The following is a 13,474-nucleotide window of genomic DNA, read 5'->3' as shown; positions in this document are numbered from 1 at the left end:
AAATGAATCTTGTGAACTGAGTTGCGAGGCATCGAGAGGGGGTGTTGGAAGTGAAGGACTATGCGCTGTCTCTTGTCTCAGTGACATAGGAGGGCAGACTAGTGAGTCGGAGGGCTAGAGGGTCAAGACACTGGTCATCCCTTCTCTACTGCTCTGACACTATCCCTTTGGAATGTAGACTGCTACTCTCAGAGACACTTCCTTCCTTCCTGCCTTGTCACTTCCTCTCTCCCTTCTCTTCCCTTCCTTCTACCTTGCAACATGCAAGCTCCTCTCCCCTGAATCATGTGTGCAGAATCCATCTCCATCCAGCTAGATAGGTAGGTTAGAGATCCTAACTCCTCACTTTCCTATCTAGAATGGAGTTCTCTAATAAATACCATTTATATTGATTTGAAACTATGAACTGGCTCCAAGTTACTTTACTCTCAGCATACATGCATGCCTAACTAAATTCCACTGTGTTGTGCCTCTGTACACTCTGCTATAATGAAAAAAGGTTTCTCTTATCAGAGAGAATTCCAAATATTTTTAAATCAGCATTTTCACTCTGGATTTGCCATGTAAAATTTCTGTGTTGATGAATGGTGACTTTCAGATCCCTTGAGAAATCTGTAATGCTGGGGAAAGTTGAATGAAAAAGGAGAGGATGACCAGCAGCAAGGTGGATGGACTCAACTATGACAGCAATGAATACACCACTGAGAGACCTAAAAGGACAAGATGAAGACAGACCATCCTGGAGATAATCTATCTATGTGGTTGCTAAGCGTCGACACTGACTTGACGGTACTTCAATCAATCAATCAATCAATCAATCAATTGAATGTCCTGGGAAACTGAAATGTTTTCCCACTGGTTTCCGAATTTTGGCTCTTTTTTAAAAAATGTCAGATTTGTGTCCATTTATTATTTTGCAAAGAGAATGAAGTGAAAGTTCTAATTAATTAATTAATTAATTAATGGGGTCTGAAGCTTAATAAATCTGCCCTAGCAGGGTGAAAGACAAAAAGAGGAGAGAGGTGGTCCTATTGCTTTTTAAAGCCTGCAATTCTCATTCATTGCAATGGCCATGAAGGGGATTCATAACTGTTGAAGCTTACAGTATGTAACTCCCACCCCCACGCCCAATAGGGTGTAGAACATGGTTCAGGCTGGTAGGTGTGGCCAAGTAGCTATTCTACTGAGAGTATACCCAAGGGAGGTAATGGATGTCTGTCTGTCTGATGCATGAGACAGAAGTTGAACCCAGGGGCGTAACTATAATACGGCAAGGGGAGACAGTTGTCTGGGGGCCCACTGCCTTGGGGGGGTGGGCCCAGAGGCAAGTCACATGGCTGACTCCCCCAGCCGCGCACCCGCCCGGGCTTCCTTCAGTTGTATTCATCCTTAGAAACTGATGTGAGTGTTAAGACCTGGAGCTACCAGAACAGCATGTCTTTCTCTAGTATCATGAAATGACTTGCATCGTCCACAATTTATAAAACCTTAAAAATAATAATTTAGGATGATGTTCTGTTGTGGCACATAGGGGAGATAGATAGATAGATAGATAGAATTTTACTATGCTTTTTGTTACCACTATTCAGCCTCATTTAAAATTTCTTTACTTCATGAGCTGAGGTTCTGTGATGGGGGGCGGGATTTTAAAATCTTGTCTCTGGGCCCACTCCAACCTTGCTATGCCCCTGGTTGAACCAGCCCTAACCCCTTGCTTAGGTGAGCAGATGCGTATTTTAATTATATGGAAGGGATTTATTTTGTTTGGCTGTTATTATGTGTATCTTTTATTTAATTACGGGGCTGTAATTCTTGAGTTTGTCTTGTGGGCCTTCATGGAAAGCTGCAGGTAAAGTGCTTGAAGACAGAAGGGCTGGATCAAGCCGGGAGTTCAAGTTGTACAGTTGTTTTTATTTTCCTCCTTCCCAAAGTGGATTGGATCTGTTGAACTTTGGACTTTTTAAAGACAAAGAGGGGAGGGGAGTGTGAAAGACATGTTTGAGAACATGTGTCTTTCACATAAATATTTCTGTTAATGAATATTTGCATAAATATACTTATCACTTGCTTTACCTTTAATGCTCTCTTGCCAATTCCATGGCTGTTTGGGCCATTTAGAACCCACATGTTACACTTACAGCTGTGACAAACAAATAGCACACAACTGTCAAGCAATTCATGTCACAATTCTAATTTTTCTTCATCTGTGTGCGGAATGAATTTTGTTCTGGGCAGCAGTATCAAGGCAGTGTGTGCACAAGTGCATTCAGAATGGGGCCTTCCAGATTCAACCTGAGCAGGATCTAAAATTAAGGGAGCTGACATTTTAAAATGTGTGAGTACACGCACACGCCTTAGAGGGAACACTGCTGTTGAGCCAAAGTACAGCAGAACAATCAACAGGCCAGGAATGTTTTTATAGATTAAAAAACATGTTCCACTGGCTGAATTATTGGAAGTAAAATATCATACAAGAAAGAACAATCTTGCTTGAAAAACATTTCTCTCTAATCCTAGTGTGGATTAGAGAGGGAATTAATTCATAGGGAATTAATTCGTAATTCCCTATGGATAATTTGCAGGCAGCAACGATATCATTAAATGAGGTGTGATATTACTAGGCAGGGCTTAATCTACTACTTGGCCTGATGGAAACGTTATCTCCAGGCAAATGCTTTCCACCCACTAAAAAAAGAATTGCACCTCTAGCCTAAATATATTTGCTTTGGAAGAAGTCCCATTGATTTCAATGGAATGTGCTATTACATAATGATCTTAGGTCCATGGTGGTCTAGTAAAAGACACAGCCATAATTGTGGGCTGGTTCAGACTTCGCATGCAAGCTCATCAGTTGATGACAGCAGTGTTAACTGTTGTTGTTGTTGGTGGTGGTGGTGTGTGTGTGTGAGAATGGGCTGTCACAGATCTGGAGATTGCCTGGTATTTAACATGGTAACACATTCAGGAGGTGCAACTTGCAGGCACTGTAGTGTAAGAGGGCAGGGAGGAGCTCATGAGAAGTCCAACTTCTTTGATAGAAGTCAACGTTCTGCTTTGTATGCCAAAGAAAAAGGGGCAATTGAACCCTGCTGTTACTGTCTGCCACAGTCTGCCTACTGTCTGTCCAACTTCTTTGATAGAAGTCAACATTCTGCTTTGTATGCCAAAGAAAAAGGGGTAATTGAACCCTGCTGTTACTGTCTGCCATTAATTTGCCTCTGATTACTAGTAGTGGTGTGCATGGAACTGGCATCTGCCGGTTCAAAGGTGCAGTTCAAAGGTGCGGGAGATCTCTTTAAGAATGGGGGAGGGTGCTCTTTACCCCTCCCGCCACCAGAGGTGCACTGAGATAATTTTGGAACCTGGACCTAAAGGCTTTTGGAGGCCCCCCTCCCCTGAAAATTAAGCATCATCATGCTCCACCAGGTGACCACACCACCCAGGACAGACTGAAGAGGATTTGGGGGCCGGGGCCCCCATGGTTTGTGGAGGTCCTGGACCTCGGCCCCAATGTCCAGGGGTAAGAGCACCTCTGCCCACCACATTTCCCCCACCGGCACTGCCTTTTAAGACGTGCGCACATGCAGTGGCAACTTCCGGTCCACCGAGGCACTGGGGAGGCAAGAAGGAACGCTGCCGCCCTGCCGGACCATTTTAAAAGGCAGTGCTGGCGGGGGAAATGTGGTAGGAGGGATAAGAGCACCCTCCACATCCTTAAAGAGATCCCCCCACCTTTGAACTAGCTGAACTGCTGGCCTTTCGAACCGGTTCAGAGGCCCATAAAGGATCACCAAACCAGTTCCGTGCACATCCCTAATTACTAGCAAGCCTTTGCCAGGATCTCCTTTGTGGAAATATCAGACCCTCTCTCAGTGGTGTGATCTGGAATTGCCTCCCACAAATAAACCAGCCTATTGCTGAGTCAGCCACCTAATGGCACAGCGGGAAATGACTTGCCTCCAAGCATGAGGTTGCCAGTTCAAATCCCCGCTGGTACCTATATGGGGAAGCAGTGATAAAGGAAGATGCTGAAAGGCATCATCTCATACTGTTTGGTAAGAGGCAATGGTAAACCCCTCCTGTATTCTACCAAAGACAACCACAGGGCTCAGAGGCGTATCTAGGGGGAAAAGCACCTAGGGCAAGCACTGAAATTGCGCCCCATGTCCAAACATCTGACACCCATCTTTCAGATAACTTTACCATAATATCAGCTGAAAAATACAAGTCAAGCTTGTTCATCTTTTAATATTTCAAAAACTATTTAGTAGTGGATGTAGCCAGACCAAAAAATGCTGGAAAACTACAAATTTCAGTATGCTGGGGCTTATGAAATACCCAAATACTATGTGGAGGTGTACTTGGAAAACTAAACAGAAGTGCCTGTCTAATTCTCTACTATGCATTGTAGCATCACTATTACATAAGTTTTAAAAATAAATGGAGAATTTGACTTTTCCCAGATACTCTGAAAATAATTAAAGGATATGCAGAGTAAACTGTATCACTGCTTGGAATATATTCTAGTCTTTCAGAAAGACAGTTAAAATGAGAGAAAGAGAGCAAGAAACTCCTAGTGGGCCTTAATACTAAGGATTTCACACTGATTCAAAGACAAACTCACCATTAATAGCTATATTATTAAGACACCACATTTAACTCACTTATCACAAGAAGCAAAGCAAGAGCAAATGAATACAAACCTAGCTCATAAGCTTCAGCTCAGAATTCACAAGCCATGCCAAACTGAAGATGTGTACAGTAACTTATATTATATTAAATTAATCTTTTTAACCTGTAGCCCCTTTGGGGGGCTTCCTAAAGGCCATGGGGGGTCTGCAAAGGTTACCCCTCCCCCTGCTGGACTCTTAATTCACCGCTGCAGCCTGTCCTGGGCTGAGGGCCTCACAGGGACCATTAGAGCATGTCCGGTGGCCATTTTTAATTTTTTTTTAAAATGGCGCCCCCTTCAAGTGGCGCCCGGGGCATGTGCCCTGCCTGCCCTACCCTAGATACGCCCCTGACAGGGCTCTACAGCACACTTTACCTTCACTTATTTCTGAGTCACAGTTCAGAAGACGTGACCCTGGATCTACTTGGGAGAAAGCATGTGTACCAAAACTGAATTTCTGGATGGACCAGCATGCATGTCCTAGATGGAGAACAAACCGTTTCCATGAGTGACATGTTCATTTTAGTGTTTCTGTAAGAGTGTTTGTTTCATGTGGGGCTTAAATCTTTCTTGTAGTTGCTCAACTGGTCTGTGATATTATTTATTATTATTTTTAAATATGTATATCCCGCACCTCCAGTGCAATACTGCTCAGGGTGGTGCTCACAACAATAGCAGAACAATAAGTTAAAACAATTTAAAAAATAAAGTTAGAACAATAAAATATAAAATAAAAACAGCATAGTTAAAATCAGAACAATAAAAGAGATTGTGCAAGGACACAAGCCACACTAAAGAGCCCTAAAGACCTACCTGTTTGGTCTGGCCTTCCAGGATTTTAAAAATGTTTTAAAGGGTTTTCAATGTATCGGGTTTTTATAAGGTTTTGAATTGTTTTATTTTTAGCTGTTTTATTGTATTTTTTAATTTTTTAATTCCCGATCATTGATTCATTTTAACTGATTTATGATATTTGTGAACCGCCCTGAGCTATTCTGTAAGGGCGCTCTAAAAACTGAATGAATGAATGAACGAACAAATAAATAAATAAATAAATGGCTTTCTAAGGTTACAGTCCTATCCCTACTTTCATTGGATTTAATGGGACTTACTTCTGGGTAAACTTGATTAAGAATTAGCTGTTGGTATCACATATGAAAATGTTTAGATACACTACCTCATGTCTTTCTTTAGGTAAATTAAAGTTATGATTAAAAATAGGGTAACTGTGGAGATGTGGTTTCCATTTGTGGCATGGATACATGGTATATTCTTTTTTTTTTTTAAGGGTATTTATCAAACCCATAGCCAGAGGTTTTGTGGTGTGGCTAATGTGATTCAACCCACAACAGCAAAAATACAATATTCCAAGCTATTTAATATTAAAAATAAATTATTTTTAATGAAATGAAGAGTGCCAAGTCAAGTGCTTGTCATTATCCAAGTATATTTTCTTTTGGAGATGGCGGGGCGGGCAGTAGAGCAGGTGCTTTGCATTCAGAAGGTCCCAGTTCAAACCCCCGTGTTGGGAAAGAACCTTGTCAGAAATCCTGGAGAGCTGCTGCCTGTCAGTACACAATTCTGAGCCAGCTGGACCAATTATCTGACTCGGCTGAATGCAGGCAGCTTCTTATGCTTTCACACACTGTGGACATAGGGAAGGAAAAGCAGGTTTACTTCTCACGAATCCATTATGGGGGGAAACGTTCCCCTTTGACATCTCTGATCTGCTCTGGGCAGCGACCTAGAGCGGAGACGCCTCCAATAAAGAATCGCGAATCAGTCCGAAAATGTATGTAGGAAGGAGAGAGACTTTACTGCCCTTTAGGAACAAGATCTGTTCGTGACTCTATTATTTAAAGCTCCGTGTTGTACAGACACAAGGTGGTAAATGGGTGGTGTTCCCATGAGGTTGAAACGGAGATTCTAATCCGAGATTCATGAGTGTGGGCGTACTGAGCTGGATTAATCCAGAGCAATTAATCCCATGTAAACGGGTGCGGATTCCTGATGACGGTGAATCCAAAGTGCTGGATCCGAAATAAACTCGGCGTGTGTGTTTGTGTCTTTCCTTCTGGATGGGGAAAGGACTGAGCTCTAGTCTGACGCTTTGACGGGCTGCTGTGGGGGGTGCGCTGTGCATGAGAGAGCGGCGCCCAGCCGAGAACTCAAAGTCAAGCGGCAAGCGCTCCCTCCCCCGGTTAGAGCAACAAGCGGCCTGGGCAGGGCTTGGCTTCCCTCCTCCCCTTCCCGTCGGTGCCGCCCCTACTCCTCCCCTCAGCCCGAGCCTGGTGGTGGTGGAGGCGGCCCGGCCGCGGTGTTTCCTTGCTCAGTGCCCACCCCTGGCTCACTCGGCGCAGGCTGCAGCTCCTCGCTTTGCTCGCTCGCTCGCTCTCTTCCTCCTCCTCCTCCTCCTCCTCCCCTTCTTCCTCCGGAGGATGGTGCTGCCTGCGGAAGAGCGCGCCGCCGCCGGGGTCTACCGAGCACCCCCGGAATTGGCGCGGGAGGCGCATGTGCCCTCTTTGGAAAAGTACCGGGAGCTTTACCGCCGCTCCGTGGAGGAGCCGCAGGGTGAGTGCCAGGCCCGGCTCGGCCGTGGCGGGCAGCCTCCAAGCAAGCCTCCAGGCCCGTTCTGCTCCCTTCGCAGCCTGCCAAGAATGCTGTGGCTGGGCATTTCCTGGGCTGGGCAAGGGCGCTAAGAAGTCGCCTTGCACGGGGCGCACATGTTGACTACCCCAAGGGCGTGGGGACCCGGCTAGCTCCGTAGCTGGCCCGCTGCCGCCCTGGACTGGCATGGAGTCTCTGCCCAGCCGCGCGCCTCGTGTGCCTTTCAGAGTTCCGGGCTGGCGGTGCCAGTTCCGTGTCTGTGTACACGAGCGCGGTGCCGCAGCTGTTGCTCGCCGAATCTCACAGAGCTTCGGAGCCCCTTTCGGAGCCCATCCCTGCTTTGGGCTGCCCCAGAGAACCGGGGCGCGTGGGCAGTCCATTCTGCGGCCAGTGCCTGCCGTCCGAGAGTGTTTGCGTTGAGTGTGTGGCACTGAGACTTTTGCACTTTTCTGGCAGGTTCTGGGTAGCACATGCCCAAGGTGGGCTGGCAGCTTTTCCCTGCCACGGTTTCGAGTCAAAGCTTTTGGCGTTTGGAAACACAGGCATTAGCATCAGGTCAGTTGTGTACAGTGTCCGTCAAAATACAGGGTAGATTTATCTTCGGCTCTTGCCTTGCAAATGAAGAAATTGAAGTGAGGGATGTGTCTGAGGTGCTATCGAGTCAGGCTGTATTGTAAAGAGCTACTGTGTTGCTTGGTTATGCCTGAGTTGAAAGCAGTATCAGCAGTTTGAAGGCTGCCAAGCTATGCATGTAACCATTCCTTGTAAAATCCTAGACCTTTTTCCTTCCTCTTCAAGCATGCCAAGCTTGCAGCAGACATTTCCCTAAATTTACACCATAATGTATTGTGGCAATATGCCATTCTGTTCTAATAGTGTGTGTGTGTAAGTTTGTTTACAACATATCATGTGTACTAAATGAGTAGTTAAAAGATAAAGTGTGCCATCAAGTCGGTGTTGACTCCTGGTGACCGTAGAGCCCTGTGGTTGTCTTTGGTAGAATTCAGGAGGGGCTTACCATTGCCTCCTCTAGTGCAGTATGAGATGATGCCTTTCAGCATCTTCCCTGTATCGCTGCTTTCAGCATCTTCCTGTAACCCCTGCTAACTGGGCAAAGAGGCACCTTTTAAATGTGGTGATTCTCTTTATTTAGCAGGAGGGGAGTAACTGGCCCTATCCACTCCCAGCACAGTACCTCCAGTGACTGTTGTTTGTGTCTATCATGTTTCTTTTTAGATTGTGAGCCCTTTAGGGACAGGGTTCCATTCCATTCCATTCATTCATTCATCTATGTAAACTGCTGGAAACTTTTTTTGAAAAGTGGTATATAAACATTTGCTGCTGCTGCTGCTACCCAATATAGGTGTTTCCCATAGTCTGGGAAACATACCAGTGGGGATTTGAACTGGCAACCTCTGGCTTGCTAATAAAGTCATTTCCCTGCTACACCATTAGGTGGCTAAGTGAGCAGTACCCACGTTAATATTTCCTCCCCAAGATCTGCTCTAAGATAGATGTCTTTGAATGTGGAATGTAATACTCATGTGCACATGAAGGAAGAAGGATGTGTTTCTTTAGTCTTGCAACAGTTTGGGTGGGGGGATCATCTGGGAGGAGAGCTGGTCTGGGGCGGACAGCTGGTCTTGTGGTAGCAAGCATGAATTGTTCCTTTTGCTAAGCAGGGTCCATCCTGGTCTACATTTGAATGGGAGACTACATGTATGAGCCCTGTAAGATACTCTCCTTAGGGGATGGGGCTGTTCTGGAAGAGCATCTGCATGCTTGCATGCAGAAGATTCCAAGTTCCCTCCCTGGCATCTCCAGATAGGGCTGAGGGAGACTCCTGCCTACCTTCTTGGAGAAGTCACTGTTGGTCTGTGTAGACAATACTGAGCTAGATGGACCAATGGTCTGACTCGGTATACGTCAGCTTCCTATGTTCATATAGCTTGAGTCTATCCTGCCTTGGTTCTTGGATTCTAGAATGGCTATCTTGGGCTTGCAAGGTTCTCTTCAACATCATTCATGAGTCAATCGGCCAGTAACTATGCCTGGGTTGTATTGTGTTAGTTCTGGGGCTGCTGGAGGCTTGCCTATTGTTGTTGGCATCCTGCTATTTATATCTATTCTAGGGCCTAGACTGCAGTTGGGTTCCGGTGCTTTGGCAGTGGGTAGACTGGTTAGCCAAGCAACCAGCGTTTTATGTCCAGAGACAAATCCCTGTGAAAGTGGTAATGTCAAACCATGTCATCCATGCAGGGTCTGTTTGCACACTCAAACAGCAGTAACTTCACTTCTGCATTACTTGTACTACCAGTTCAGTTTATTTCCCACTTAGTTGGCAGTTTGGGCCAGTGTTCCCTCTAAAAGGGATGTTGTTGACTACAACTCCCAGAATCCCCAGCTTTAGGGCCTTTTGCTTGGGGATTATAGTAGTCAACAACATCTGGGAGTCTCTGTTAGAGGGAACACTGGTCTGGGCAATACGGAAGGATAGGAGTGCTGACACTGCTAAGGGAACAGACAGGTGCTGTTTGGTGAACATAGGTGCAAATGCATGCTTAAGGGCAGTTCTTGCCCGTGAAACACTAGGACCCATGTATGCATGTGAGAATGTTTAGTTAGATTGTGTTAGCCCCATAACCATTGCCATATAACGTGGCAATATTAAACACATCACTTAATGCCACATAAGGTGATCCTGTAAGTTTGGTTCTAGGTACTGTCGACAGGGTTTTCTCTGAGCAAGCTGCATGGATGGCACATCCTGTCCTTGCTCCATCCCCCAACTCTTTTATTGTAATGTATATTGCAAGACTTCCCACTGGCAAACAAGGGAGAGGAATTCTTGGTGTGTGTTTAAGATCTAAGGATAAAAAGTTGCCAGTGTGCTTTAAGGGTGAAGTACCTTAGCTGGCCATCTCATACCAGTTGTGATAATTCTCCATGCATATAACTTTGCAACATGTGAAAAAACATTGATTCACTTAGCTAGTTGTACTGGAGTTTGCAATAATCTGCAGGAGATCAGGTACTGCACTGCTGATAGAGTGAAGAAGAAGTGACCCCATGGAGAGGAGTTGTAGTAAACATGATGGGTGTGGAGTGTGTAATTTTAGTACTCTCTTCACCTACTCAAGTGCTGAGAAGTTTCAGAGGTGTGGGGCTACTTGGATTCTGGCTTTTTCTGGTGGAGAGTTAACTGAGGCCTTTGTAATAGTTGGTTTATATTTTACAAGTTGAGCATTAGATGGAGCTGAAATGGCAGAGCACTCCTACAAAGAGTAACAGGGTACAGAAGTTCCTCAGAGGAAAGAATGCACTGCAATATGCTTCAGTTCTGTGCTCACCTTCTCTGTTCCAGCCTGTCTGTCTGTCTGGGAAAACTGCTAGGATAAACTGCTTGCCCTTTTTTCTCTTTACACTCACTCCTCGGCCCCCTCACATCAGTCGAGGTATGTGCCATTATGTAATACTTCTATGGCAGGGGCCAGCAGCCTTTCAGAAGCAGCTTGCCAAGGAGCACTGGTCTTGTGGTAGCAAGCATGAATTGTCCCCTTTGCTAAGCAGGGTCCACCCTGGTTTACATTTGAATGGGAGACTACATGTGTGAGCTCTGTAAGATATTCCCCTAAGGGGATGGGGCTGCTCTGGGAAGAGTACTTGCTTGCTGCATGCAGAAAGTTTCCAGTTCCCTCCCTGACATCCAGATAGGGCTGACAGAGACTCCTGCCTGTCACCCTGGAGAAGTTGCTGCCAGTCTGTGTAGACCAGGGATTCTCAACGTTGGGTCCCCAGATGTTATTGGACTTCAACTCCCATAATCCCTAGCCCCAGTGACCTTTGGTTGGGGATTATGGGAGTTGAAGTCCAATAACATTTGGGGACCCAACGTTGAGAATCCCTGGTGTAGACAGTGCTGTGCTAGATGGATCAAAGGTCTGAGTCGGTAGAAGGCAGCTTCCTATGTTTGATGTTCAATTATGCACTCTAATTTGAGGTTTTGTGTACCAGTAATATTTTAACATTAAAAGTCTGTCTCACACTGAATTATTGTATGTAAAGTAAATGATGTTTTTGAAATCCTTAATAAGCTTAATTTAAAATAAATTAAAATGCAGGTCTTACCAGTTTACCAGTGTAGTTGTTCCTGGAGAAGCAGAACTTCTGAGGAACTCTGACTAATCAATCCCTGGATACAGAAGTTGAGAAAGTCCAGTGTCTTTCTATGGACACAGGGAAAATATGCTCTAGCACAGAAGAGCTGGATCCAGCTAAACTCAGTGGTGCAGCCTCCTCTCAAAATAATTTCCTGTGCCATTTTTGACACACATGCCATTGGTTACTGACCCCTGCTTTATGTCTTCCTCCATTCAATTTACTTCAGAGCCATTATTCAGGGACAACCACTGACCACCTGGGATATCAACCAGTGACCTGCCTAAGAAAAGAATTGGCCATCTAGCATTCAGAATCATAACCCCAAATTAATTACAATATAGTCAGCAGTATTTTCTACAGTAGAGAACTCTTTTGTTATCTGTACCAGAAGATCCTAACTAAACTTCTTAGTTTAGTTCTTTAGTTTAGTTTTTCTTTTCCTTGATTTGTGCAAATGCAACAATAATGCTTTCCTTGAGATAAGAGAAAACCAGGAGGTGTGCTCAACTGCATACTGTGCATAGTTCTTATATTTAAAAAATAAAAGAGCATGTGAGAGCTATAATAGAAGCTGGTTACCCTGAGTAAACATCCTGGATGCATCCCAGTTGACCCAGAATTAGCTATATGGAAGCGCTCTCCATCTGTTCGTCCAGGTGATTCTGAGAGAAAGTGCATGGCAGATTTTTATATGTGACATTTCTCTTTTCTTCAGCATTGCAAAATATGAGTTATCCTTTGGTGTACTTTGGTACAATATCTGTAGTGTTCTGCATCAGGATTTTGTCTAATCTATCAGTGCTGTTCTTGTGTAAATAGCTGTATTTCTCAAGCTGTCATTGACAGTGGCTATGAAATGTACTTTATAGATTGGGTTTTTTGGACGTAATTGCTAATCACAAACTACACTTGGAAAATTTCAGACACGCCCCCACTCACCCAGTTTTGTGGCACCTTAAAAACCATTTTATCGTGGCATAAGCTTTTATGGGCTAGAACCCGTTATGTGAAAGCTTGTGCCAATATAAATCTGAGTCTTTAGGGTGCCAAAAGATTCTTCTTTGTGTTTTCTGAAACAGACTCAGTGCCTCTGAAATCTGGGATTTTTCAGTGTTTTACATACCTTTGCTGAAAGGTAGGGTGCCAAAAGATTCTTCTTTGTGTTTTCTGAAACAGACTCAGTGCCTCTGAAATCTGGGATTTTTCAGTTTTACATACCTTTGCTGAAAGGTAGGGTGCCAAAAGATTCTTCTTTGTGTTTTCTGAAACAGACTCAGTGCCTCTGAAATCTGGGATTTTTCAGTGTTTTACATACCTTTGCCGAAGAGTAGAATCTTCTGTCCTTCTGTTAATGCTGGAAAGTCTGCGCTTAAGTACAGGTGTATGCTGATGCATGTTAGATGCACTAAGTTGCAAAAGTGACTAGAAATTGATCTTTTCAATAAATGTATGAGTCATTTTTATTACAGTGTTGCAATTTACAGAATTGGAAGAAGAAAACTGAACATGATATCTGTTTAGATTGTTCTCTAAACTGCATTTACTTGGATGTAGATTCTATTGAAACTTATAGGACAGCTCCAAAAAAACGGAAGTAAATCTGCATGTTGAGAGGCAGTATGCTATGAATACTAGTTGCTGGGAGGTGATAGTGGGGAGGCCTATTGACTTTAAGCCCTGCCTATGGGCTCCCCAGAGGCATCTGGTTGGTCATTGTGGGAAGCAGAATGCAGACTAAGTGGTTGCCTATTATGATCAAGCATGACTCTTTTTATGTACGTAAATGTATTTAGGATGGGGAAGGATGCAAGTCTACCATTATAAAAGAAGCATGTGTGTGCACATTGTGTATGAGCAATGAAATTTAAGCCATTCATAAGTGCGTGTTCTAGTACAAAAAAAATCCTTCCAAACTAAATGTCATAGCATGGTGAAACATTTGGATTTGCCTCATTAATTTCTTCTCCTACCAAGTCTTGTTCCTTCAATAAAATTAAGCCAATTTTGGCTTGTGTTGAGGTCTTATGCCATTTA

General features: G+C 44.3%; 1 protein-coding gene across 5 annotated transcripts in view; it reads left to right on the top strand.

The window, feature by feature from the left end:
- Positions 1-6,870: 6,870 nt before the first annotated feature.
- ACSS2 (acyl-CoA synthetase short chain family member 2) overlaps positions 6,871-13,474 on the top strand; it is a 79,139-nt gene continuing 72,535 nt past the window's right edge. The window contains exons 1-2 of one of the 5 annotated variants that reach the window (XM_053247557.1): positions 6,875-7,243; positions 7,736-7,834. In XM_053247557.1, coding sequence (XP_053103532.1) covers positions 7,750-7,834 — 85 coding nt within the window. In that variant the 5' untranslated portion in view covers positions 6,875-7,243; positions 7,736-7,749. Of the gene's footprint in view, positions 7,244-7,735; positions 7,835-13,474 lie in introns of all 5 variants that reach the window. The other 4 variants (XM_053247554.1, XM_053247552.1, XM_053247553.1 and 1 more) reach the window with 4 other exon arrangements.

This window comes from Hemicordylus capensis, chromosome 4 (assembly GCF_027244095.1).
Source record: "Hemicordylus capensis ecotype Gifberg chromosome 4, rHemCap1.1.pri, whole genome shotgun sequence".
NCBI lineage: Eukaryota > Metazoa > Chordata > Lepidosauria > Squamata > Cordylidae > Hemicordylus > Hemicordylus capensis.
The sequence above is the reverse complement of the archived record's forward strand: the minus strand, read 5'-3'. Positions and strand labels throughout refer to the sequence as shown.